We start from the raw sequence: 26,103 nt of genomic DNA on the forward strand, positions 1-26,103 counted from the left end.
GCTCACTGCAACCTCTGCCTCCCAGGTACAAGCGATCCTGCCTCAGCCACCCAAGTAGCTGGGATTATAGGCCCACACCACCACTCCTGGCTAATTTTGTATTTTTAGTAGACACGGAGTTTCACTGTGTTGGCCAGGCTGGTCTCAAACTCCTGACCTCAGGTGATCCACCCATCTCGGCCTCCCAAAGTGCTGGTATTACAGGAGTGAACCACTGCCCCCTGATACTTTTTCTTACTTGAAACACCTCTTATGTTTCGTTGCCATCAAAATTTCCCAAAGATTAAGTGTCCTCTTTCATTGTATTAAAATGTTTTCTGAAAATTGTTTGGACTTAATGTAAATTTATTCCTTAAGGAGGTGAATTTCCTAATTCTCCAGAGGACTGCTGTGGTATAAGACTGTTTCTTAAAATCATACTTTTCTACTTTTATTTATCTTCATAAAGGGATATTTATATAGTCCTTGAGTGGATATATGAAATTTTCTAGACTCATTAACACAAGTCTGAGACTGTCTTGAAATATATATTCTTAGCCTTACTTGCTGTGATAGAGCTGTTGCCTAGATTTGGTTTGCATGGGTCATTTGGGTTGAAAAAGGGATTATGAGTGTGTGCATTTCTAACTAGTGGAGAGATCTCTTTTAGTTTTGCCTGAGCTGATGTATATATGCTGTTTTATCACTGAGCTTCTCCCTTCTCTAAACTTTGGTATGTTTTCCCAGAAATATTTTAAAGGAAAATATTGGAGGATATTTTCAACTTATTTCCTAGCAGTATTGCCGTAGTAACTGAGAGAGAGAGAGAGAGAGAAATGATTGTGGGTCTGGCAATGTCAGATATAGGTGATGGGGAGGAAGGCAGCAAACCACATTGCCATGTATGTACCTATGCAACAATCTTGCATGTTCTTCACATGTAATACAAAACCTAAAACGCAATAAAATATATATTTAAAAAAAAGTAGTGGTGTGTTTGTATATTGTGTGAGGTGTTTTGTATAAATGCAAGCTTGTGTTGGGAGGAATTTTGTGTGTGTTATTTTGTGTAGACAGTTTGTGTGTGTTGTATGTGGATATGTTTGTGTGTAGATGTTGCAGGTGGTGTTGTGAGGGGATACTCTTTTGTTGTTTTGTATCTCTGGTATTACAGTGTCCTACCTGGTCAATGTTGTCTTTATGTTTATTGTGATTTTTTTTGTTTTTTTTGGGGACAGAGTTTTGCTCTTGTTACCCAGGCTGGAGTGCAATGGCACGATCTCGGCTCACTGCAACCTCCGCCTCCTGGGTTCAGGCAGTTCTCCTGCCTCAGCCTCCTGAGTAGCCGGGATTACAGGCACGCGCCACCATGCCAGCTAATTTTTTGTAGTTTTAGTAGAGACGGGTTTCACCGTGTTGACCAGGATGGTCTCGATCTCTTGACCTCGTGATCCACCTGCCTCGGCCTCCCAAAGTGCTGGGATTACAGGCTTGAGCCACCGTGCCCGGCCTATTGTGATTATTTATATATGGGGATAGGACTTTTTATACCAATTAAAAAGTTTTTGTTTATCCCATTCTTTCTGTTTCCTCTTAAATTTATTGTCTTCTCCTGTTTTGTTTTCTTGCTCCGCCTTTTTTCTCCTTGATATTTTAGAATTTATATCTTCTGATTTTCTTTGAAATTTTAACATGCGTATTTAACTTTAAATTTCAGGATTAAAAGTCTTTTCCTTCTCCCAATTTAAGGACTGTGTTAGCTTTGGTCACTCCCTTCCTGAAATGACATTTTTGTTATTGAAAGTATTTAAAGTCTAACTTTTGAAAGCATTTAAAGTCTGACTTTTTAGAAATTCAACAATATATATACTACCACTTTTTCACCACACAGTAAATATCTCATATGTAGTACTTAAAAAAGTTACCTTTGTATGTATCATATTATGGTGACCACTTGTATGTCAGATTGTGCTTGCAGGAATCAAGTCTTCTGGTGATAAATTACTTTGGTTTTTATCTATAAATTCTTTATTTTTCTGTAGTTGACAATTTAGGTTAACAGATTTTTTTCAGGCACTATAGTGATAATATTCTTCTCTGTCTTTTACTGTAGCTGTCAGAGCCTACTAATCTCTTTTATTCTGTTTTATCTCTCAGCCTATTTTCTAGTTCTTCTGTTTGGTTTTTGGTGTTTACAATGACGTTGATTTCTTTTTATGTGTCCTGTTTGGGCCCTTTCAGTTTTCCTGGATCTGTGAAGCCATGTTTTTTATTGGTTCAAGAATATTTACAGCTATTTTCCATTTTCTGTTCCCTCTCTTTCTAGAACTATGTTTAATCTTATATGAGATCTTTTCTTTTGGTCATTTATGTCTTTTTTCATATTGTCAGTTTTCTTTATTTCCTGTGGTTACGTTCTTTGTATCTTTCTGTTCTCTAATTCTCTCCAGCTATATCACATCTGCTTGGTCTTTAATCTTTCCGTTGAGTTTAATAGTGGTTCCAGTCTCACCTTTATTCCGTTTATTTCTGATATTGGGGGATGATATCCCTGTGAACTTTGCCTATATTTTGAAAGACCAGTGGTGCCTCTTCTTCAGAATGTTGTTATGGCTCAGTATTCCCTCAGAGTTCTTCATTTATCATGATACATGGAAATGAGAATCTCCTTTGCTCTAATTACCATTATTCAGACAATATTTTAGCAAGTTTTAACGTAGTAAACAATTTTGAAGGTAAAGTTTTAGAGGCATAAGGATAATAAAAATACTTATTTAGTCTTGTTTGCTGAGAGATTTTCTGATTTAATAGGATTGAGCCCAAGAATTTGCATTTTTTAGAAGCTTTCAGGTAAAACTGATGCATCTGGCCTAGGGACTACACTTTGAGATGCACTGGAGTAGATGTCTCGATACTGATTATTTCACCTTTCAGTTAGGGGTGTTTGCAGGCTTGGTGATCATTTTATTAACACTGAATACAAGTGCAGTGAAAGTTTCATTTGGCACTTAAGTAGCTTGTTTAAAATGACTGCATTAATGTAATGTTTTATTTTAGTGACCATTCAGGATATGTTCGTCCAGTACCAGTGCCACGCAGTTTAAATAGTGATATTTCCTATTTTGGTGTTGGCGGCAAGCAAGCTGTCTTCTTTGTTGGACAATCAGCCAGAGTAAGTAAAAAAATTTCTTGTAAATGAAAGTTTGTCAAAATACTTTCAAGTTGACTCTGTCTAAATGTGTTAACCAGTTTATTAGGAATTTTAAAAGTACTCTTTTTAATGTTTAACAGATGATAAGCAAACCTGCAGATTCCCAAGATGTTCACGAGCTTGTGCTTTCTAAAGAAGATTTTGAGAAGAAGGAGAAAAATAAAGAGGCAATATATAGTGGATATATTAGAAACAGAAAGGTACAATACATTTTAACTCATAATTGTAAATTTACTCCTTTGGATAAGATGGTAGGACAGAACTTAACATGAAGGTATGAATTTTTCAAAATGAGTTACTCTTTCCTTTAGTTATGTTAATAACAAAAATGGGCTTTCTCAAGCCAGAAATCTTCAGACAAGTTGTCTCATAAAGCTTACTAAGCTTTCTGTAGATTGCTTGTAGGATTGTAAACTTTTTTCCCTGTTCCGAATTTGGATTTTAAAATTTATGTTATATAATAAAATCATAGATTAGAAAACCAATAATAGGATAATGGACTTTCAGAAAATTGGACCTCCAGAGAAATAAATGAGAGATTGCTCTTATAAGTTCGCATTCAAATTCTTGTGTTAATAAGACAAAATGTTAACAAATTTGAATCTTGGTGGTAAGTAAATATTTATTGTATATTTCTTTAACTCTTCTCTGTTTGAAACATAATTTTTAATCTAAAATATTTAATATGTAAGTTAGTTTATTTATTATCATTTTAAGAGATGGGTTCTCACTCTGTCTCTCTAGACTAGAGTGTAGTGTGCTATCACAGTTCACCACAGCCTCGAACTTCTGGTCTTAGGCAGTCCTCCAACCTTGGCCTCCTAAAGTGTTGGGATTACAGATAAATATTTTAAAGTGACTTACAGCTGGGCACAGTGGCTCTCTCCTGTACTGCCAACATTTTGGAAAGCTAAGATGGTAGGATCGCTTGAGCTCAGGAGTTCAAGACTAGCCTGGGTAGCATAGGAAACTTCTTAAAAAAAAAAAAAAAAAGCCAAGTGTGTTGGTGTGTACCTGTAGTCCTAGCTACTCGGGAGGCTGAGGTAGGAGGATCACTTGAGCCCAGCTGCAAGTGAGCTATGATCATGCCACTGCATTCCGATTTGGGTGATAGAGCAAGACTGTCTCAAAAACAATACAATGTTTTTAAAAAGTAATTTTGAACTTTTAAAAAATTGGTTTTCTGATTCTAAAACAACTTGTAGGAAACTATATTGGAAAGCATAAGGAAAATAAAAATACTCCCAAGTCCTAGAGAAACCTACTGAAACATTTTGGGTGAATTTCCTTCAAATTCAACTTTTAAAAATATGTACTTATAGTTTTGATCCCACATTTTAAAAATTCGTATGTTGAGTATTTTCCCATCTTATAAAATATTTTGATACACAACAGTTTTTAGTAGCCTTATAACATTTCCTTCAATGAATGTAACATAGTTTCACTATTCTGTTGAGCATTTGGCTTATATAAAGGATTTTAGAATAATTGTAAAGACATTGCCTTGAATATCTTTGCATAACATCTTCCCTGAATTACAGATTTTTTTTCTTAGATTGTTATAATTTTAATAGCTGTGATAATGAATTTGAAAAAAAATTTTTTTTTTTGAGATGGAGTTTTGCTCCGTTGCCTAGAGTGCAGTGGCACTATCTCAGCTCACTGGAACCTCGACCTCCCTGGTTCAAGTAGTTCCCCTGCCTCAGCCTCCTGAGTAGCTGCAATTACAGGTGCATGCCAACATGACTGGCTAATTTTTTTTGTATTTTTAGTAGAGATGGGGTTTTACCATGTTGGCCAGATAGGTCTCAAACTCCTGACCTCAGGCAGTCCGTCCACCTCAGCCTCCCAAAGTGCTGGGATTACAGGCGTGAACCACCGCTCCCAGCCTGAATTTGGACTTTTTATATGTTCATGGCTTATATTTCAAAATTGCATGTCAGAAAGTTTAAACCCAAAGTCATGTACACTTCCAACAACTATATGGAAGTACTTGTCTGACCATTTATTTTTCAAAAGAATGAGAAAGGGAAAAAGGACAGCAAAATCTTGACCATTTGGTAAGTTAAAAAAACACCTTTTCTTTCATTAGTTGGTGGGTTGAATTTTTTTTCATTTTATTATCCACTTTTATTTTCCAATAATACTCACTTTGTGCAGGATATTACTTTCTTTTCTTTGTTTCATTTACTTAACAAATTACATATTTCATCTTATTTTTTCCATCTTATCTTAGCCACCACAAAGCCCTATAAAATATAATGGTGGAACTATTGCTTGCCATGATAAAACTGGTGAAAAATAAGAATTGAGAATTTAAGTGGCTTTCAAAATTGTGTACATATTACAAAGCTTGTATAGAACTGGGCTTCTTGGAGCACCATTTTTCTGCCTTTTCTACGTTTTGTGGTTAGTTCTTCCCAGCAAACATTTCATGGGTACCAACAGGTACTGGGTCCTTTTCCTTTTCTGACCAGTCTTTTCCAGTCTGTTTTTGTTGAACAACTCTTCTCTCTCTGACCTGTGAGCAGTTTTCAGAATGTGGGTGGAGTTGGTGGTTCTTGTTCTATAGTCAACAGTCTTGCCTTTTCTATAGATGTGTATTTGCTGCTTAAACCAAAAGCTCTCAAATCTGTGTTTCATGTGAAAACTTTTAAAATTGAGACAGTAAATCATGCTAGGTTCAGTAAAGGAAACAAACCATCCTAGGCCCTTTACACAGAAAATATTTAATAGAGGGAATTAGATGCTTACTGATTATTGGAAGGGCCAAAGAAATGAGTTATGGCTAAGCCTTCTAGAATGATGCCAGGACTCTCTGAAGTTATCCTGGAGGGGTGCTGCAACATTTGCTGTAATCATTCAGTTAGAAGACCACCACTGGGTCTGGAATTCAGGAACTCACTGCTGTATCTGTGATCCAAGAGTTGGAATGATCTCACTGCCACAATTGTTCCAATACTGGAACACAGAATTTGTGGCCATAACTAGGGCTGCAGTGGCTTTTTTTCTTTTTTAGAATTGAACAATAAATGAATTTATTATTTGGTCGGTGCAAAAGCAATTGTGGTTTTTGCCATTACTTTTTTTTTTTTAAGACTTTAAGTTATGGGGTACATGTGCAGATCGTGCAGGATTGTTACATAGGTATATAAATGCCACGGTGGTTTACTGCATCCATCCCCGTGTCATCTACATTAGGTATTGCTCCTGATGTTATCCCTCCCCAGTACTCCCACTCCCTGCTATCCCTCCCCTAGCTCTTCCACCCCTCAACAGGCCCCGGTGTGTGATGTTCACCTCCCTGTGTCTATGTGTTCTAATTGTTCAACACCCACTTATGAGTGAGGACACACAGTGTTTGGTTTTCTGTTCCTGTGTCAGTTTGCTGAGAATGATGGTTTCCAGCTTCATCCGTGTCCCTGCAAAGGACATGAACTCATCCTTTTTTATGGCTGCACAGGATTCCATGGTGTATATGTGCCACATTTTCTTTATCCAGTCTATGATTAATGGGCATTTGGGTTGGCTCCAAGTCTTTGCTATTGTAAACAGTGCCACAGTGAGCATACGTGTGCATGTGTCTTTATAATAGAACGATTTATAATCCTTTGGGTATATACCTAGTAATGGTATTGCTGGGTCAGATGGTATTTCTATTTCTAGATCCTTGAGGAATTGCCACACTGTCTTCCACAATGGTTGAACTAATTTACATTCTCACCAACAGTGTAAAAGCATTCCTATTTCTCCACATCCTCTCCAGCATCTGTTGTCTGCAGATTTTTTAATGATCGCCATTCTAACTGGTGTGAGATGGTATCTCAATGTAGTTTTAATTTGCATTTCTCTAATGACCAGTGTTGATGAGCAGTTTTTCATATGTTTGTTGGCTGTATTTCTGGTACCAAAACAGCGATATAGACCAATGGAACAGAACAGAGGCCTCGGAAGTAATGCCACACATCTACAACCATCTGATCTTTGACAAACTGGCCAAAAACAAGCAGTGGGGAAAGGATTCCCTGTTTAATAAATGATGTTGGGAAAACTGGCTAGCCATGTGCAGAAAGCTGAAACTGGGCCCCTTCCTTACACCTTATAAAAAAATTAACTCCAGATGTATGTCCTCTTTTGAAAAGTGTCCGTTCATATCCTTAGCCCACTTTTTGATGGGGTTGTTTGTTTTTTTCTTGTAAATTTGTTTAAGTTTTTTATAGATTCTGGATATTAGCCCTTTGTCAGATGGGTAGATTGCAAAAGTTTTTCCCATTCTGTTGGTTGCCAGTTCACTCTAATGATAGTTTCTTTTGCTGTGCAGAACTCTTAAGTTTAATTAGATCCCATTTGTCTATTTTGGCTTTTGTTGCCATTGCTTTTGGTGTTTTACTCATGAAGTCCTTCCCTATGCCTATGTCCTGAATGGTATTGCCTAGGTTTTCTTCTAGGATTTTTATGGTGTTAGTTAGGTCTTATGTTTTAATCTTTAATCCATCCGGAGTTAATTTTTGTATAAGGTGTAAGGAAGGGGTCCAATTTCAGCTTTCTGCACGTGGCTAGCCAGTTTTCCCAACACCATTTATTAAACAGAGAATCCTTTCCCCATTGCTTGTTTTTGTCAAGTTTGTAAAAGATCAGATGGTTGTAGATGTGTGGCATTAATTCTGAGGCCTCTGTTTTGTTCCATTGGTCTATATCTCTGTCTTGGTACCAGTACCATGCTGTTCTGATTACCGTAGCCATGTAGTATAGTTTGAAGTCAGGTAGCATGATGCCTGCAGCTTTGTTCTTTTTCTTAGGATTGTCTTCGCTATGCGGGCTCTTTTTTGGTTCCATATTAAGTTTAAGGTTGTTTTTTCCAATTCTGTGAAGAAGGTCAGTGGTAGCTTGATGGGGGATAGCATTGAATCTATAAATTACTTTGGGCGGTATAGCCATTTTCGCAACGTTGATTCTTCCTAACCATGAATATGGAATGTTTTTCCATCTGTTTGTGTCCTCTCTTATTTCCTTGAGGAGTGGTTTGTAGTTCTCCTTGAAGAGGTCCTTCATGTCCCTTGTTAGTTGTATTCCTAGGTATTTTATTCTCTTTGTAACAGTTGTAAATGGGAGTTCGCTCATGATTTGGCTGTCTGTTATTTGTGTATAGGAATGCTTGTGATTTGGGCACATTGATTTTGTGTCCTGAAACTTTGCTGAAGTTGCTTATCATCTTAAGGAGATTTGGGGCTGAGATGATGGTGTCTTCTAAAGATACAATCATGTCGCCTGCAAATAGAGACAATTTGACTACCTCTTTTCTAATTGCATACCCTTTATTTCTTTTTCTTGCCTGATTGCTCTGACCAGAACTTCCAATACTATGTTGAATAGGAGTGGTGAGAGAGGGCACCCTTGTCTTGTGCCAGTTTTCAAAGGGAATGCTTCCAGTTTTTGCCCATTCAGTATGATATTGGCTGTGGGTTTGTCATAAATAGCTTTTATTATTTTGAAATATGTTCCATTGATACCTAGTTTATTGAGAGTTTTTAGCATAAAGCACTTTGAATTTTGTTGAAGGCCTTCTCTGCATCTATTGAAATAATAATGTGGGTTTTGTCTTTGGTTCTGTTTATGTGATGGATTACATTTATAGATTTGTGTATGTTGAATCAGTCTTGCATCCCCGGGATGAAACCGACTTGATCATGATGAGTAAGCTTTTGATGTGCTGTTGGATTCGGTTTGCCAGAATTTTATTGAAGATTTTCGCATCAATGTTTATCATGGATATTGGCCTGAAATTTTCTTTTTTAGTTGTATCTCTGCCAAGTTTTGATATCAGGATGATGTTGGTCTCATAAAATGAGTTAGGGAGGATTCTCTCTTTTTGTATTGTTTGGAATGGTTTCAGAAGGAATGGTACCCACTCTTCTTTGTACATTTGGTAGAATTCAGCTGTGAAGCTATCTGGTTCTGGAGGTTTTTTGGTTATTGGGCTATTAATTGTTACCTGAACTTCATACCTTTTTATTGGTCTTTTCAGGGATTCAACTTCTTCCTGGTTTAGTCTTGGGAGGGTGTAAGTGTCCAGGAATTTGTCCATTTATTCTAGATTTACTGGTTTATTTGCATAGAGGTCTCTGATGGTAGTTTGTATTTCTGTGGAATTGGTGGTGATAGATATCCCCCTTACCATTTTTTTATTGCATCTATTTAATTCTTCTCTTTTCTTTTTTATTAATCTGGCTAGCAGTCTATTTTGGTGATCTTTTCAAAAAAACAAGCTCTTGGATTCATTGATTTTTTTGAAGGGTTTTTTTGTGTCTCTGTCTCATTCAGTTCTGCTCTGTTCTTAGTTATTTCTTGTCTTCTGCTAGCTTTTGAATTTGTTTGTTCTTGCTCCTCTAGTTCTTTTAATCGTGACGTTAGGGTGTCAATTTTAGAACTTTCCTCCTTTCTCTTGTGGGCATTTAGTGCTATAAATTTCCCTCTAGACACCGCTTTAAATGTGTCCCAGAGATTCTGATACGTTATGTCTTTGTTCTCATTGGTTTCAAAGAACATCTTTATTTCTGCCTTCATTTCATTATTTATCTATTAGTCATTCAGGAGCAGGTTGTTCAGTTTCCATGTAGTTGTGCAGTTTTGAGTGAGTTTCTTAATCCTGAATTCTAATTTGATTGCACTGTGGTCTGAGAGACTATTTGTTATGATTTCCATTCTTTTGCATTTGCTGAGAAGTAATTTACTTCCAATTACGTGGTCAATTTTAGAGTAAGTGTGACGTGATGGTGAGAAGAATGTATATTCTGTTGATTTGGGGTAGATAGTTCTGTAGATGTCTATTAGGTCCGCTTGGTCCAGATCTGAGTTCAAGTCCTGGATGTCCTTGTTAATTGTCTGTTTTGTTGATCTTTCTAATATTGACAGCAGGGTATTAAAGTCTCCCACTATTATTGTGTGGGAATCTAAGTCTCTTTGTAGGTCATTAGGAACTTGATTTATGTATCTGGGTGCTTCTGTATTGGGCACATATGTATTTAAGATAATTAGCTCTTCTTGTTGCATTGATCCCTTTACCATTATGTAATGCCCATCTTTATCTCTTCTGATCTTTTTTGGTTTAAAGTCTGTTTTATCAGAGACTAGGATTGTAACCCCTGCTTTTTTTTGCTCTCCATTTGCTTGATAAATCCTCCTCCATCCCTTTATTTTGAGCCTATGTGTGTCTTTGCACGTAAGATGATTCTCCTGAATACAGCACACCTATGGGTCTTGGTTACTGATCTTTCAGTGCCTTGCATAACAGAAAACCTTTAAGAAACTTTAGAAAATAGCCTCTGCTTCATTTTTTTCATCCACATTTTAGCTGGTACATCTAATTGGTGAAACTTAATTTGCATCCACAATCCAAACAGTATTTTTTTTGCCTTCCTACCTCATAGCCCAAGAGAGTAAAGTGAAAGGTCATAGGAATGGGTGATGAATACCAACTGAAAATATCTAGCCCAACCATTTCCAGGTTCAGTTAGATGTTCTTTCTTAGGTGTTTGAGGAATAACTCACTTTAGGTACATTTGAAGTCGAATATTGCTGGGCACAATGGCTAATGCCTGTAATCCTAGCACATTGGGAGGCTGAGGATGGAGGATCTCTGGCGCCCAGGAGTTCAAGACCAACTGGGCAACATAGACCCTGTCTCTTTTAAAAAAAAGAAAGGAAAGGAAAGGAAAAAAGAAAGCAAATATTATCCGTAAACCTTTCTTCTTCTTTCCTTCTCTGTTCTTCCTGTCAGGTACCTTTTTTAGTTAATGGCATCTACTGGCCGTGCAGTTAAAATTGGTCCTTTTTCGTAATCATTCAGCACATTTAATTTTGTCTTTTGTATTAGTTTCTTTCATCTACCCGTTCTTCCACCCACTTTCCACTGCTCTAATTCAGCCATCTCAGCCACATCTTTTATCATATGTTTATCGTATATCCTAAACTACCTTGTTTCCTTTATCACTCTGAAATTCATGTTTTCATTTGTCTGAAATGTTATTCAGTCATCTGCTGGGTGACTGTCATCCTCTTTTTATGTCTGTACCTCTTGGCTCATATCTTCATACATAATGGCATATTGTTTTGTAATCATTTGTTGTTTTCATCTCCTACCAGATGGAATTTGTAGAGTACAAAGGCACTGTCCTATTTATCTTTTTTTTTTTTTTTTTTTTTTTTTTTTTTTTTTTTTCATTTATCCATTGGTACACAGTGTCCTATTTATCTTGAACCTATCTTTCTCAGGCCCAAGTTGAGGCATAGGGCTTACAGAAGATGCTTGATAAATATTTGGATAATGAATTTGCATCATTAGTCAATTCTGACTAATTTACTGACTAAAAGTGTATGAAATGTTACTTGTATATATTGTAGCTGTGTTATTAGTAATTTAATGTGTAGAGATGCATTAGAATGGTTTTGTAGGGTTATAGTCTTAAGGGTTTTTTTTTTTAATCAGAAATTTTAGAATTTGGTAGACAAATTCTAAAAGAAATACAGCACTTTTTAATTAAGCAAGTAATTATACATACTTATTTTTGAAAGTCAACTAATCTTTTAGATAGAATAGTCTGTATTTTTATTTCCACAGTTTAAAAATGTATATAGCAACATACACAGTAGAAATAGTCTCCTGTCACTTAAGGACAGGGATGCATTCTGAGAAATGTGTCATTAGGTTATTTTGTTGCTATGTGAACATAGAGTGTACTTACACAAACGTAGATGGCATGGCTTACCACACACCTAGGCTACATGGTATAGCATACTGCTCCTAGTCTGCAAATTTGTACAGCTTATTACTGTAGGCAGTTTAACAGAATGGCAAATATTTGTGTAGCTAAATATATCTAAACATAAAAAGGTACAGTAATTGTGTAATATTGTATCATCATCTGGGACCACTGCAGTCAATTGTTAACAAAAATGTTATTATGTGGTATCTGACTGTACATGAATACACACACACACACACACACACAATTTATTTTTTTGAGACAGACTTTCATGCTTGTTGCCCAGGCTGGAGTGCAGTGGTGCGATCTTGGCTCACTGCAACCTCTGCCTCCCAGGTTCAAGTGATTCTCCTGCCTCAGCCTCCCTAGTAGCTGGGATTATAGACACTTGCCACCATGCTTGGCTAATTTTATATTTTTAATAGAGATGGCGTTTCACCATGTTGGCCAGGCTGGTCTCTAACTCCTGACCTCAGGTGATCTACCTACTTTAGACTCCCAAAGTGCTGGGATTACAGGCGTGAGCTACCACGCCCGGCCTGCAATTTATTAAAACATAGGTTCATGCTACACATTGAGAAGTTTGTAATTTTATCTTCAAATTCCCCTACCACTGTCCTTCCATAAACTTTAGATATTCTCTGAAAGTGGGTTGGTGTCCAGGATAATTTTACTTTTAAGCACAGTGTATTTGGGCTTAGCTAGCTGGGTCCAGCCTGCCCTGTAGTTTTCTTGAACATGGAGGGCTAGGCATTGGTTCTGACCAAGTTAAGTGGTAGATCTCCCAAGCAAGGATTCATTCCACCCTATGGTAAGTGTCCTCAATTTTTTAAGGCATTTTAAAACTCAGTATTTGTCTTTACCTTTTCCTTTATGATTCTAAAATTGGTTTAGCATTATAAGAGGGTGCTTTTTATGCATGCCAGGTTAGCAGTCTGTGTGAAAGTTCTCTTGTCTTCACAGTGTTGTCACACACTCAGCCAGTTTGTTGTATTGTACCAATTTCCTCCAAAAGTTTTTCTGAAGCCTATTTGTGAAACTCCAAGTAAATCACATTAAAATTTGATACAATGGCTATTTGTATAATTAAAATTTAATCTGTTGTATTTCTGTTCACTCTTGTAGCCCTCTGATTCTGTTCACATTACAAATGATGATGAAAGATTTCTACATCATCTTATCATAGAGGAGAAGGAAAAAGATAGCTTTACTGCTGTGGTTATCACAGGGGTACAACCAGAACATATACAGTACTTGAAAAATTATTTCCATCTTTGGACACGACAGTTAGCGTAAGTAATTATATTTGGCTTAGGAAACGTTGCTACTTAGCTTTTTTAAGACAGAAAATATTACAGATACATTGAGGCCTCTTTGGTATCCTTTTTGCTTCTGTCTCATTTTCTTCCCATCAGTATTATTCAGTACTCTGTTGTTATTGAAACAGCTCTCTATTTATTCTGTAAATACTTGTAGATCATCTCTAGTATACTGAGCATTATTTGAGGAACAGGATTTTTACAATATTATAAAATTTAAAATGAACTTCACAACTTGTCAAATTGAGGACTATGTCACTTCCACAACCCCATTTTGTGCTGCCTTTCCATAGCACCTGTCATAATCTTCCATACCACGTATATATATAATTTTTTTTGTTAAATTCACTGCTGTATTTTCAGTGTTTTCTAGAAGAATACTTGCTACATGGTAGATGCTCAAATTGTTTATCAAATGAATGAATGCATTAAGCCTATTAAAATAAAAAATATATATACATTGTGCCTATATGACATTAGTACTAAAAATAATTACTGTGTTTTTATTCCAGTAAAACTTGTAGGGACTGTGTATCCCATTAGACCAAATCAGAGGAATAGTTACTTAATGGCTCTAAAATTATTTTTTATAGCTGTGTGATACATACGGTTTACTGGATTGTTTCCCTTATTTATATTAGTCTGAATTACTGAGACTTGCAAAATGGGTACATCTGCACAAAATTCATATTTTAAAAATGTATCTTTTTACCTTTACCCAAAAGACTATTACTCTTGAGAGTCTCAGTTTTGTACATAGATGTATACTAACAGAATTTTAATTTTTTTTTTTTTTTGGGAAAATAAATTTGATTTTAGGAATACTTCTTGAATATTTCTGTTTATCACTGCTGTTACCCAAGGTATTTAAATAGGACATTGCAGTTTTCTTCTTTAAGTATATATTTTGTTAGCTGTTTTATAGTTATAGTTTCTTTTTACTGAAGGAACTCTGGACATTAACACATAACTAAAATATACTTTGGCTCTAATAAAGAAGGATTATGAGGAAATATTGCAAATTTCTATTTCACAGATACAGGCATGATTATTTTATAATCTTGAGTAATACTATCAAAATATAATCTTTTTTAAACCTTTACTTTAAGAATAAAGAGGCGTTGATTTCCAAAGTGTTGATTTTCAGTGAAACCATGTCAAATTTATTAGTTTTGTTTCTGAAATGTTGCGGTAAGATTGTCTCAGTGCTATAGGAGAGGAGAGATGAATATTCTAGAATAGGAGTGCCCAAAATGACCCCTGATTGTGAACTGGCACCCATCTGCGGCCTGTTAGGAACCAGGCCCCACAGTGAGTGGCGGGTAAGCGAGTGAAGCATTACTGCGTGGCTCTGCCTTCTGTCAGATCAGAGGCAGCACTTGATTTCTCTCAGGAACATGAACCCTAATGTGAACTGTGCATGTGAGGCATCTGGGTTGAATGCTCCTTATGAGGCTAATACCTGATGATCTAAGGTGGATTCAACCCAAACCACCCTCCTCAACTCTCATCCCTGGAAAAATTGTCTTCCACGAAACTAGTTTTGATGCCAAAAAGACTGGGACTGCTGTTCTAGAATGATATTCTCATATTGAGATTAGATATCCAATCGAGTTTACCCCCAATAATTGAATCCTTTCTGGAACATACCTGACAAGTAGAATTATAGACTCTTGCTGTCTAGTTTATATTTATTTGATGAATTATTTCCCTTAGAAATATAAAGTGTATGGTGTTTGAAGTTGGAAAGGCCTGGGTTGAAGCCCATGGCTCCCTAACTCTATTCTTTGATGTCAGATAAATTATATATCCTCCTTGCACCCCAGGTTCTGTATCTGTAAAATGAGATGTAATAATACCTGCATCTCAGTTGTTTTTGCCATTTTAAAAAAAATGGAATACCTATTTTAAAATGCTTAATAAAATGCTTGATACCTAGTAAATAGTGTTAAAAATTTTTTGAAGGAAGATTATATTAACTATATTGTTATGTGAATTAAAAGTATATTCTTCTCTATTTTAGGCATATTTATCATTACTATATTCATGGCCCAAAAGGAAATGAAATACGAACATCAAAAGAAGTTGGACCTTTCAACAACATCGATATTGAAGTAAGAGAAAAATCCATCTTAAAATATCAAAAATTATGAGATATGTGTTCCAGTCTCAAATGACTTGGGATAATAAAAAACACTTGATAATTAGACAACTTCTCTCTCCTTGTTTTTTACCAAACTGTTTTCATTGTTTGATATCCAACTAAAGAGATTATTCCTAGATGTATTTTTCTTGAACCTTTATTTACTGTAATGCTTGGTTTATCTTTGTCTCTCTTCTGTAGAGATATGCATTGTTACTAAACATCAGTCATCTCTTGAAGCATGGAGGAGATAATGTAGCTTTCCTTTTGTTTGTAGAAGTTATATGGTGGTGACAAGATTTAGCAGCACAGAGCATCTGAGTGTTGGATTCTCAATATCCTAACCCACATGTTAGAATTTCACATATAATATTGTCCCATTTCCTACCTCTAGCAAGAAATCTTGAATTAAATGTACTCATGACTTATCTTTCCTTTGGCTCTGATTTGCTGTTTCTTTGCTTACATTATATTTTTTAGTAGTATGTTCCTTATCGAGATGCTACTTAAACCTATTTAACTCATATATAAATATATATATTTCATTAAGCCAGATTATTACTTGTACAAATAAACATAATTTTTATTTATTCTGTTGTTGAATCATAGCTGAGAACAAAAGTAAAGTTACCATAGAATTTAATTATTTTTGTTTCATTTTTATTTTAGATTTCTATGTTTGAAAAAGGGAAGACACCTAAGATTGTCAACCTAAGGGAAATACAAGATGACATGCAGACGTTGTATATAAACACAGCAGCTGATAGTTTTGAGTTCAAGGCTCATGTTGAAGGAGACGGTGTAGTGGAAGGAATTATCCGTTATCATCCATTCTTATATGATAGAGAAACTTACCCTGACGATCCGTGTTTTCCATCAAGTAGGTTAATCTGTTTTCTTAGTTATAAAATATGAAGTTGTGATTTAGGACAGTGATTTATTTAAATGATTATCAGTTAGGCTATTAAAGTTAGCTAAATAAATATTAAACTTTTTTTCTTATGCAAGTCTTAGGTTGTTAGGTATTTGTAATTTTTGTAATTCTTGATTTTTGTGTACATTCATTTCTAGATGAATAAATCTTTAATGAACTATTAGTTCTATTACAAAACTAAACTTTTAGATATGTATGCATGTTAATCATTTATATGTTCTCCTTATTGTCTTCTCTGTATCCTTGTAGTTTTACACTTTATGCAGTCGTATCTTCATCTTTTTCTTTATGCTTTCTGATTTTGTTGTATTTTAGAAAGGCTTTTTACAACTCAAGATTATATAAATCTATAGCTTTTTTGTTTTCATTGTCATTTTATGGTCATGCATCTGTGTTTTCCTTTTTTATATGTAGGATGAGGTGGGGTTTTATTTACTTATTTAAATTTTTGAGTGATGGGGTCTTGGCATGTTGCTCAGGCTGGTCTTGAATTCCTGTTCTGAAACATTCCTCCTGCCTTGGCCTCCCAGAGTACTAGGATTACATGTATGAGTCACCATACCTGGCCCTTTTTTTTTTTGGTAGAGAGATAGGGATTAATAATATTTTCTATATGGTATTCGGTTTCTTAGTACTAGTTATTGAATATTATAATTTACCCAATAGTTAGACATATTACTTTTGTAAATAAAGTTTCCATAAGTACATAAGTCTAGATTCTTTACTATAACGTACTGTTTTATATTTTATATATCAGTAATGATACTGTCTTGTAGCTTTATCTTGTAATTTGGTATCTTTGGGTCATAACATTTTCACTGTTGTTCCTTTTTGAGAATAGTATTATAAACTTTTGCTCTCTAGATAATTTTGGAATCAGCTTCGTACATTCACTTAAAATAATCCTACTGGGATTATTGGGGTTGCATTGAATTTATAGATTAACAATGTTAAACTTTTTCATTCAGAATACTTAGTATATTCTTAGTTTTGTAGGGTCTGCAACCAGATTTCCTGATTTGAATTCCATCTTTGCCGCTTCCTATTGAACAAACTACTCCCTACCTTAGTTTCCTTATCTGTGAAATGAGTAGTTCATACCTCATAGGGTTGTTGTGAAGAACAAATTATAAAACTGCGGCACTTTCTTAGAATAGTGCTCACCACTATTTAGTAGTGCTCCTGTTCAGTGCATGTTGTTACTCAGTGGCTCCACTGGACTTTTTGTTTTTGTTTTGGAGACAAAGTCTTACGTTGCCACCCAGACTGGAGAGCAGTGGTGTAAGCTAGGCTCACTGCAATCTTTGCCTCCTGGGTTCAAGAAGTTCTTGTGGCTCAGCCTCACAAGTAACTGGGACTACAGGTGCCCATTACCATGCCAGGCTAATCTTTTGTATTTTATTAGAGTCATGGTTTTGTCGTATTGCCCAGGGTGGTACCTGAGCTCAGGCAGTCCTCCCACCTCAGCCTCCCAAAGTGCTAGGATTACAGGCATGAGTTACTGTGTCCAGCCATCTCTGACCTCTTAAGTTTGCTATTTCCAATTTTTGTGTGCTAATACACAAAAAGATATAAAGTTTTTCAAATGCTGTCTTAAAAGAAGAACCATTAAGTTGAGGGATCAATCAGAGGGATTCTCCTCTAGGAGATAAGTGATTTTGTTTGATTGAAAGGATTATATAAGAGACTTCTTGTGAGGGCTTTTGGGGAGAAGGTTTTATTTTAGGTGGATGAACTCTAATACCAGGTTAGCTGAGGTGTTAATATGTCAGGATCGTGTTGTTTAATCCTAATTTATCTGGATATATGAGAGTGTGTTGCTAATAAACATAATGTCATAGACAACTGTGCTAATTAATCCTCTTGATGTGTAGTAACATATCTTACAATTCTGTGTACATTTTTTCCATGATTACCTGAATCTGAAAAGGAAATAATTTCTAAAAAGTAAACTTAATTTTAGCATCATTCACTAATTTGTCCAAACTAGGTAAACTTGTTGCTATTAGATGTCATAAATTTCTCAGGTGATTTTCTTGTTAACATACTAGTTCTGATAAAATTGTGAAACTGTTTTAGATAAAGGATTTAAGCTCCTGTATTTGTAGGAAAGAGGGATTTTGCTATAGGGGATAATAATCTTTTTGGATGTAAGGCTCTTTTAACCCTATAAATAGATTCTAAAGATGACAGGCCCAGCAGCTAGTATAATACTTTTAACAGATTGTGTATATAAGTAATTACTGACTTTTAAATGACAGACACCATTGGTAATGTGGAACCACTTTGGAAAACTGCCTTTTTGTGGGCAGAGTATAAAACTACGTTTAGGTTTTATAGAATGAAGCTTGAAAGATTATATGTGTTTGTTTCATTATTTCTCGCATTTTAGCAATAAGCATTTTGTTCCATTTGCTCTTTTGATCTAGAATTAAAAGATGAAGATGATGATGATGATTGTTTCATACTTGAGAAAGCAGCTAGAGGGAAAAGGCCTATTTTTGAATGTTTTTGGAATGGACGATTAATACCATATACATCAGTTGAAGAGTAAGTTTGATTTTTGCTGAAATTATATTTTTACAACCTAATTTTTTTACTAACTAACATTTTGTTCTGTTTAAGCTTTGACTGGTGTACTCCTCCTAAGAAGAGAGGGCTTGCACCAATTGAATGCTACAATAGAATATCTGGTGCATTATTCACTAATGACAAATTCCAGGTCAGCACAAATAAACTGACGTTTATGGATCTTGAGCTAAAATTGAAAGATAAGAACACTCTTTTTACAAGGATTTTAAATGGACAGGTATGATTTTTAAATATAAAGTTCTGGATGTTTGCAAGTGTTTTATTTTTAAGTAAAAGATACCAGCACTGTAGTTTTTATTGATATTTTGCGTCAAAAGACTATGATGTATAAATATTTTATGAGCAGCAAATGTTCACATTACTAAAAAATTTTAAACAAGTTAGACTAGGTTGGGATGGGATTTAGAATTTACATATCTTTATTAGTTTTTGGGTTTTTTTTAAGACAAAATTTCGCTCTGTCGCCCAAGCTGGAGTGCAGTGAAGCAATCTTGGCTTACTGCAACCTCTGCCTCCTGGGTTCAGGGTATTCTCCCTCCTCAGTCTCCTGAGTAGCTGGGACTACAGGCACATGCCACCATGCCTGGCTAATTTTTGTACTTTTAGTAGAGATGGGGTTTTACCATGTTGGCAAGGCTGGTCTGGAACTCCTGACCTCAGGTGATCCACCCGCTTTCAGCCTCCTAAACTGCTGGGATTACACCTTGCCCGGCCAAGATCTTAATATTAAGCCCTTGACATAGTAGAAGCCACAGAAGCATCTTAATGAGAACATATATGAACAGTTATACTTCTTTTAAGATATATATTTGTAGATTAATAACTTAATTGTGCAATTTTTAGCTAGTCTTGAGGGTAAAAATGGAGTAAAACTGTGAAGTACTTTGAGCTAAAAGATGGTTTGAGATTGATCAGTATTAAAATACATGCATTGATTAATATAACAAGAATGATTCCACTTTGAAATTTGTTAAAAAGTTGAGTGTAACTAGCATACTAGTATATGCACAGACCTCAGAAATTTTTACTCGATACTATTCTTTCAGTAGTTTAATGTTGAATTGCCAAGAAATAGATGATTTTATTATCAGCTTATTGCTGGACAATGAATACAATGCACAGCGAATAGTATTTATAGTCAGTCATTCCTATAAGATGTTGAAATTAATTTTGCTATTATGAAGATTCTGAATCATAGATTAAGATACTTTTATTCACTGAGAAAGGTCTTACCAAAATAAGTTACTATTCAGTTATAATACACTTAGAATTCATTTATAATATGGTGTTCATTATCCAATTTTTATTGTGCAGTGGGTCTTTTCAAAAGCTATCTAGAATAAATTAATTCTATTCCTTTGTTACACTGTACTTTTAAAATATGTATTTTCTAATTTTGAAAAATTCAAGCTGGGTATGATGGTTCACACCTGTAATCTTGGCTAATTGAGAGGCTGAGGCAGGAAGATGGCTTGAGGCCAGAAGTTCAAGACCAGCCTGGGCAATATAGTGAGACTACCTCTCTATTTAAAAAATAAAAATGAAGAAGAAGAAAGAAAAGAAATGTTCAAGTACATAGAAAAGTTGAAAGAATATTATAAAGTGAATGTCAGCATACTCTTCCCTAGATTAACTGCCACCTTCATATGCCTACTGAATTGTACTTTGACTGTTATTGAGTGTCTGGAATTAGTGCATCTGGTAATTTGTTTGGTTGATAGTGAATCCATCCTTAGAGTGTTAAAAGTGCAGTTTAACAATTTGGTAGTCAGACTTTGTGGTTCCTAGTTAATAATTTAATATCCCTGTTAAGACGGCAAACTGACAACAATGATTTGCTGATTTAGGAAAGAGTTGGTACCTAGGTATAGGAATAAGGGCAGCAACAATTTCCTGAAAACTGTATACCATTTTGGATATATGAGTCTTTACGATGTATATATATTTCTTATTCATATAACTAAAATATAAAATTTATTAATAAGCTAAGATAGTATCTTTCTTGACAGCAAGCTTCAAAAACTTTGGCTGAAATTATTTTTAATTTTGCCTTTCCTTTGGAAATGGTATATTGTGGTGTAAAGTACATAAGAAGAAATGGAGTTCGGTAACTTTACAGACCATCCTCTGAAAGATGTAATGGGGAAACTGTCTTACCTCCTCATTGTCCTAGAGGCAGGCATCATACAAGTGTACAGCACCTTATGCTTGAACACAAATTTCTATATTCTCTTTAAACAGGGTGAAGAACTGTTGGCAAAAACACATCTTCTTAAGTATTATTAGAAAACACTTGACTTTTATAGTTTGAGTTTATTTTTTGGATAGGCTATATATATAAAATAGAAAATTGAAAACTACATTTTGCATAGCAGTGTTTCTCAACCTTTTTTCATTATCACCCTCATAAGGAGTCTTTTCTTGCATCTTTTTCTCAACTGCTTCTCCCAATGAAATTTTACTATTGTAGATTTACTATCTGTTGTTTGTATATTGTATTCATGGTTATTACATTGATACACAACGAGATTTTTATCGTCCCATTGAGAATGTGGTTTACAGTGAGAAGGCTTCCACTTGCCCCTTTTCTGGAGCTAGCTAGTTCTCCTCCTAGGCAGCAAGGGTTCATCAGTTTTTAGTGTATCCTAGGAATTAAAGGAGGAAAGAAAGGTTTTATTGTTGGCATTGACCACTGAGACCTTCGTTCTAAGAATGATATCAAATTTTTCTTCTTTGATAATGCTTTTGTTTGAAATATTCTAAATGTGTAAAGGGGAAGGATCCAGCAGAATATTTAATTTTATATTAGGTTTTCTGAGTTGGGGTATATGAAAGGAAAAATAAAATGAGCGACAAATGTTTATGGTTATATTTATTTACTAGTAGATATATTTCATAAAACATTTTAAAATTCTACAGGAACAACGAATGAAAATTGACAGAGAATTTGCTCTATGGCTGAAGGACTGTCATGAAAAGTATGATAAACAAATAAAATTTACACTTTTTAAGGGAACAATTACACGTCCTGATCTTCCTTCTAAAAAGCAAGGTCCCTGGGCAACATATTCAGCAATAGAATGGGATGGAAAGATATACAAAGCAGGACAGCTGGTAGGTTTAACTTATTTTCATTTTTTTCTTATAATATTTAATTTAATTTAAAACACATATGCAAAATCACACGTTTAGAAAATAAGCTATTTTTTAGAATTGCTTTTTCTTCCCATTCTCACATTTCATGAAAAACATTTATCCAAACTCTTAACAGGCCTGTTTGACATCAGTGTCTTCCATCATCTCTAAGGAAATTTAACTTATTTTTAGATTGAATTTTTAGTAGAATTTGAGACCAAGTTAGATGTATTAGAATTTAATAACAGTAACAATAAATAATACAAGTATTGGCACCTCAGGAGCCAGGTAAGAATGAAAAGGACAAACTGATTTTAAATTACATAATTTATTATAGTATTAAAAAAAACTGTTGCCAGAGGCTCAATTAACAAGGTTTTATTGTTTCCTAAACTAAACTTTACTCACATGGAGATCTCAGTGTTTTATGTTTGTTTGTTTGCTTTTTAATGTAATCTCTGAAGTACTGATTTTTAAATACTTTTTTGTCGAGCCTCTGCTGACAGTAAGTTACTACACCTTTTGACTGTGTGGTGGTGAATTCAGAGATCTAGGAGATGTGCTTTGTTCTTGGGGATATTATATACTAACAATGGAGATACTGTAAGCATAAATAATAGGTAAGAAGGGGATAAGTGCAATGAAAAGAGAGGATTAATAGTGTTTTGGCAGGTTAGAAGGAAAGGAGAGGATTTTTTTTTTTTTTTTTAACTTTGGCTGATGTTGTGGGTTGGGAGAAGAGAGCAGATCATTAAATACTTTGGAAAAGAAATAGCATTTGTGTGGACCTTGAAAGGGGTAGAGGCTCAGGTTTACACAAATAATTACAAGGTAGAAGGCTGTCTGTTCTCTCCATAAATGAGAGATAACATCATATATTTAAATCTATAGAACTGGATGAGATCACCTATACTTGGTGAGAATAGCTAAAGAGGTAAAGGATTGAGCCTGGAGCTTTCCCAGCATTTAGGGGTTAGCATGAAAGTGAGGAGCTGGCAGAGGAGACTGACAGGGATAAGCTGGTGAGACAGAAGGAAACTAGCAAAATATGGCATCCCTGGAGCCAACTGAAGAGTTTCAAGGAGAAAGGAGCGATCATTTTTATCAAATGCTTTTTGGTGATGGAGTAAAATGCTTTCTAGAATATAATCTGAGCATAGAGATGTGCATAGGTAAGTACAGAAAAAGAGCAAGTAGTAAAAGTTGGCTTGTCCTGCCGCCTATTTTATGTGTGAAGAGAAATAGTTTAGAAATGAGGCTAGAAAGGTAGGTTGGGGATAAACTCTTGTAGTCCTTGTTGGGAATTTCTGAATCGGAGTAGTGGAAATTTCCCTTAGATTTTTTAAGTCAAGTAAGGAGAATAAATACGAGTTGATTTATTTGAAAAATAATTTTAATTTGTCAAAGTTTATAAATTGCTGTTCATAGTCTGAGAACAGAATTATATGGGGAAAAGGGGTTTCAGGTACATTGGCATTCATAAGAACTGAGTTTGAAGGAATTATGGACTTTTAAGACACATGCTTAATTCTAACATCTTTGTGTAAAGAAGTTGCTATATTTTTATGATGATTTGTTAAGTACAGAACTTCAAAAATACAATTTAATTTGAAGATAGAGTGCTGCTTTCATTCATTTTTCTAATGATAGTTAGTTACCAAGGATTTTTCCTTTGTGATAAAAGAGTTTTTTGAAAATATTATTAAGCCTATTTCTCTTGGTAAATCTTAATACTGAAGCTTTTTTTTTTTTTTAACTAAATATTAGGTCAAGACAATCAAGACACTTCCCCTCTTTTATGGAAGCATAGTAAGATTTTTCCTTTATGGTGATCATGATGGAGATGTATATGCTACAGGAGGAGAGGTTCAAATTGCAATGGTAAGACCAAATAATAAAAAATACTGAAAGTTTCTTGGTGTATTTTTTGCATAATTGTTAAGATACAGTATTTTATATTTTGTTCGTGACTGGTTTTCCATTGTGTAAAGTGGTTGTAGTTTTTGTGTGGATGTTTATTTATCATAGTTGATGTTTTTAATAATCTATACAATTTAATATCATATGCTAGGTTTTTGTGAACATACGTTACAACTAGTTACCACATTAATTTTATAAAGCCATATTTCCTCTATGGCCCACAAATTAGTAAACATTGGAACCAGAATTCTATCTCAGGAATGAGTAACTACAAAACTGGAGTGGGTTTTTTCCCTATATCATGCTTTCTTATTAATATTTGATATATTACAACTATAGAGGTTACTTAAAAAACAAACACTGTGGTGTAATGTAAGAATAGCTACTGTGGGGGGATCAATCCAAGATGGCCATTTAGGAACAGCTCAGGATTGCAGCTCCCAGTGAAAGTGCAGAGGGTGAGTGGACACAGCATTTTTATTGCCCACAGACTAGGAAATTCCCAGGCAGAGGAGCCCCATGAGTTGTCAGCGTGGCTGTTTCGGCCAGCGCAGCTGTGTCGGCCGGCTCGGCTGCTTTGCCCCAGGCGGCTGCTTTGTCAGCACCCCAGCACAGCGGTTCTCCATACAAAATACACTGGTCTGGGTGCCCTTTTGGCTGGCGATAAGAGCCACGGGAAGTCACCCTATTCATCTGTTTAAAAAGGGGACTGAACAGGGAACCAGGACAGTAGATTCCAGGGCAAAAAAAGCGCCAGGAATCTCAGTGCCGCTGTTTAAGCCAGCGCAGTGAGTCGCCGCAGGGGAAAACACACAGATCCTGATGCTTCTTCAACAGGCGACTGGAATACAAACTTAAAAAAAAAAAAAAGGCTCTGAGACAAGGAGCCAGGCGATCAGGCTCGGCTGGTCCCACCCCCACAATAGAACAGCAATCAGAAACTCTGGATTGAGAGTTTCACAGCAAGCGCAGCTGAACCCGGGATGGTACAGCTCTGTGGGGGAGGGGCGTCTGCCATTACTAAGGCACTCCGCCAATAAGGAAATAGTCCGGCATTGCTGAGGCAGTCTGCTGTTGCCGAGGCAACCTGCCATTGCTGAGGCAGCCCGCCATTACAGAGAGAGTCCGCCAATACAGAGGTGGGCCACCATTGCCGAGGCAGTTCTAACTACACCCATATGAATAGGACTGCAGGGAAGTTCACTCGGGAGCTGGATGGAGCCCACAGCAGCTCAGCAAAGCCTCTACAGGCAGACAGTGACTAGGCTGCCTCCTTGCTGGGCAGGGCAGCTCTGAAGGAAAAAAAAAAAGAAGGCAGCAGCACAACAGAAACTCATGAATAAAGCCCTAAATCCCTGTGGCAGAGCACCTGGGAACAAAAAGCGGTTTATGAGTTCTGCTGCAGCAGACCTAAACGTACCTGCCGAGCAGCTCTGAAGGAACAACGGAGCTCACAGCTCAGCATTTGAGCTCCTATAAAGAACAGACTGTCTCCTCAAGCAGCTCCCTGACCCCTGTATATCCAGAGTCACCTCATAAAGGAGAGATCAGATGGGACAAAGATAGCAGAAGAAGAAAACTGGTAGCAACCCTTACTGTTCTGCAGCTGCTGCAGGTGATCCCCAGGCAAGCAGGACCTGGAGTGGACCTCAGCAGACCTACAGCAGAGGGGCCAGACTGTTAGAAGGAAAACTAAGAAACAGAAATAACCTCATCATCAACAAACAGAATATCCACTCAGAGACTCAATCTGAAAGACAGGAACTACAAAGATGACAGGTGGATAAATCCATAAAAATGGGAAGAAACCAGCACAAAAAGGATGACAACACCTGAAACCAGAACACCGCTCCTCCTACAAGGGATCACAATTCCTCACCAGCAAGGGAACAAGATTGGATGGAGAACAAGTGTGATGAAATGACAGAATCAGACTTTAGAAGGTGGGTAGTAAGAAACTTCTGTGAACTAAAAGAACATGTTCTAACCCAATGCAAAGAAACTAAGAACGTTGAAAAAAGATTTGACGAAATGCTAACGAGAATGGACAAAATAGAAAGTAATATAAGTGAATCGATGGAGCTGAAAAACGCAACACGAGAACTTCG

The 26,103-nt window shown here is 35.9% G+C and overlaps 1 protein-coding gene across 1 annotated transcript in view; it reads left to right on the plus strand.

Annotated features, from left to right (window-relative positions):
- Nucleotides 1-26,103, plus strand: part of SMCHD1 (structural maintenance of chromosomes flexible hinge domain containing 1) — a 141,609-nt gene that overhangs the window by 26,204 nt on the left and 89,302 nt on the right. The window contains exons 6-14 of the mRNA XM_017526068.2: nucleotides 3,037-3,151; nucleotides 3,271-3,390; nucleotides 13,078-13,244; nucleotides 15,295-15,385; nucleotides 16,084-16,294; nucleotides 18,778-18,898; nucleotides 18,974-19,157; nucleotides 21,860-22,054; nucleotides 23,843-23,956. Of these exons, the coding sequence (XP_017381557.1) occupies nucleotides 3,037-3,151; nucleotides 3,271-3,390; nucleotides 13,078-13,244; nucleotides 15,295-15,385; nucleotides 16,084-16,294; nucleotides 18,778-18,898; nucleotides 18,974-19,157; nucleotides 21,860-22,054; nucleotides 23,843-23,956 (1,318 nt within the window). The remainder of the gene's footprint in view (nucleotides 1-3,036; nucleotides 3,152-3,270; nucleotides 3,391-13,077; nucleotides 13,245-15,294; nucleotides 15,386-16,083; nucleotides 16,295-18,777; nucleotides 18,899-18,973; nucleotides 19,158-21,859; nucleotides 22,055-23,842; nucleotides 23,957-26,103) is intronic.

This window comes from Cebus imitator, unplaced genomic scaffold (genome assembly GCF_001604975.1).
Source record: "Cebus imitator isolate Cc_AM_T3 unplaced genomic scaffold, Cebus_imitator-1.0 Scaffold41, whole genome shotgun sequence".
NCBI classification, from domain to species: domain Eukaryota; kingdom Metazoa; phylum Chordata; class Mammalia; order Primates; family Cebidae; genus Cebus; species Cebus imitator.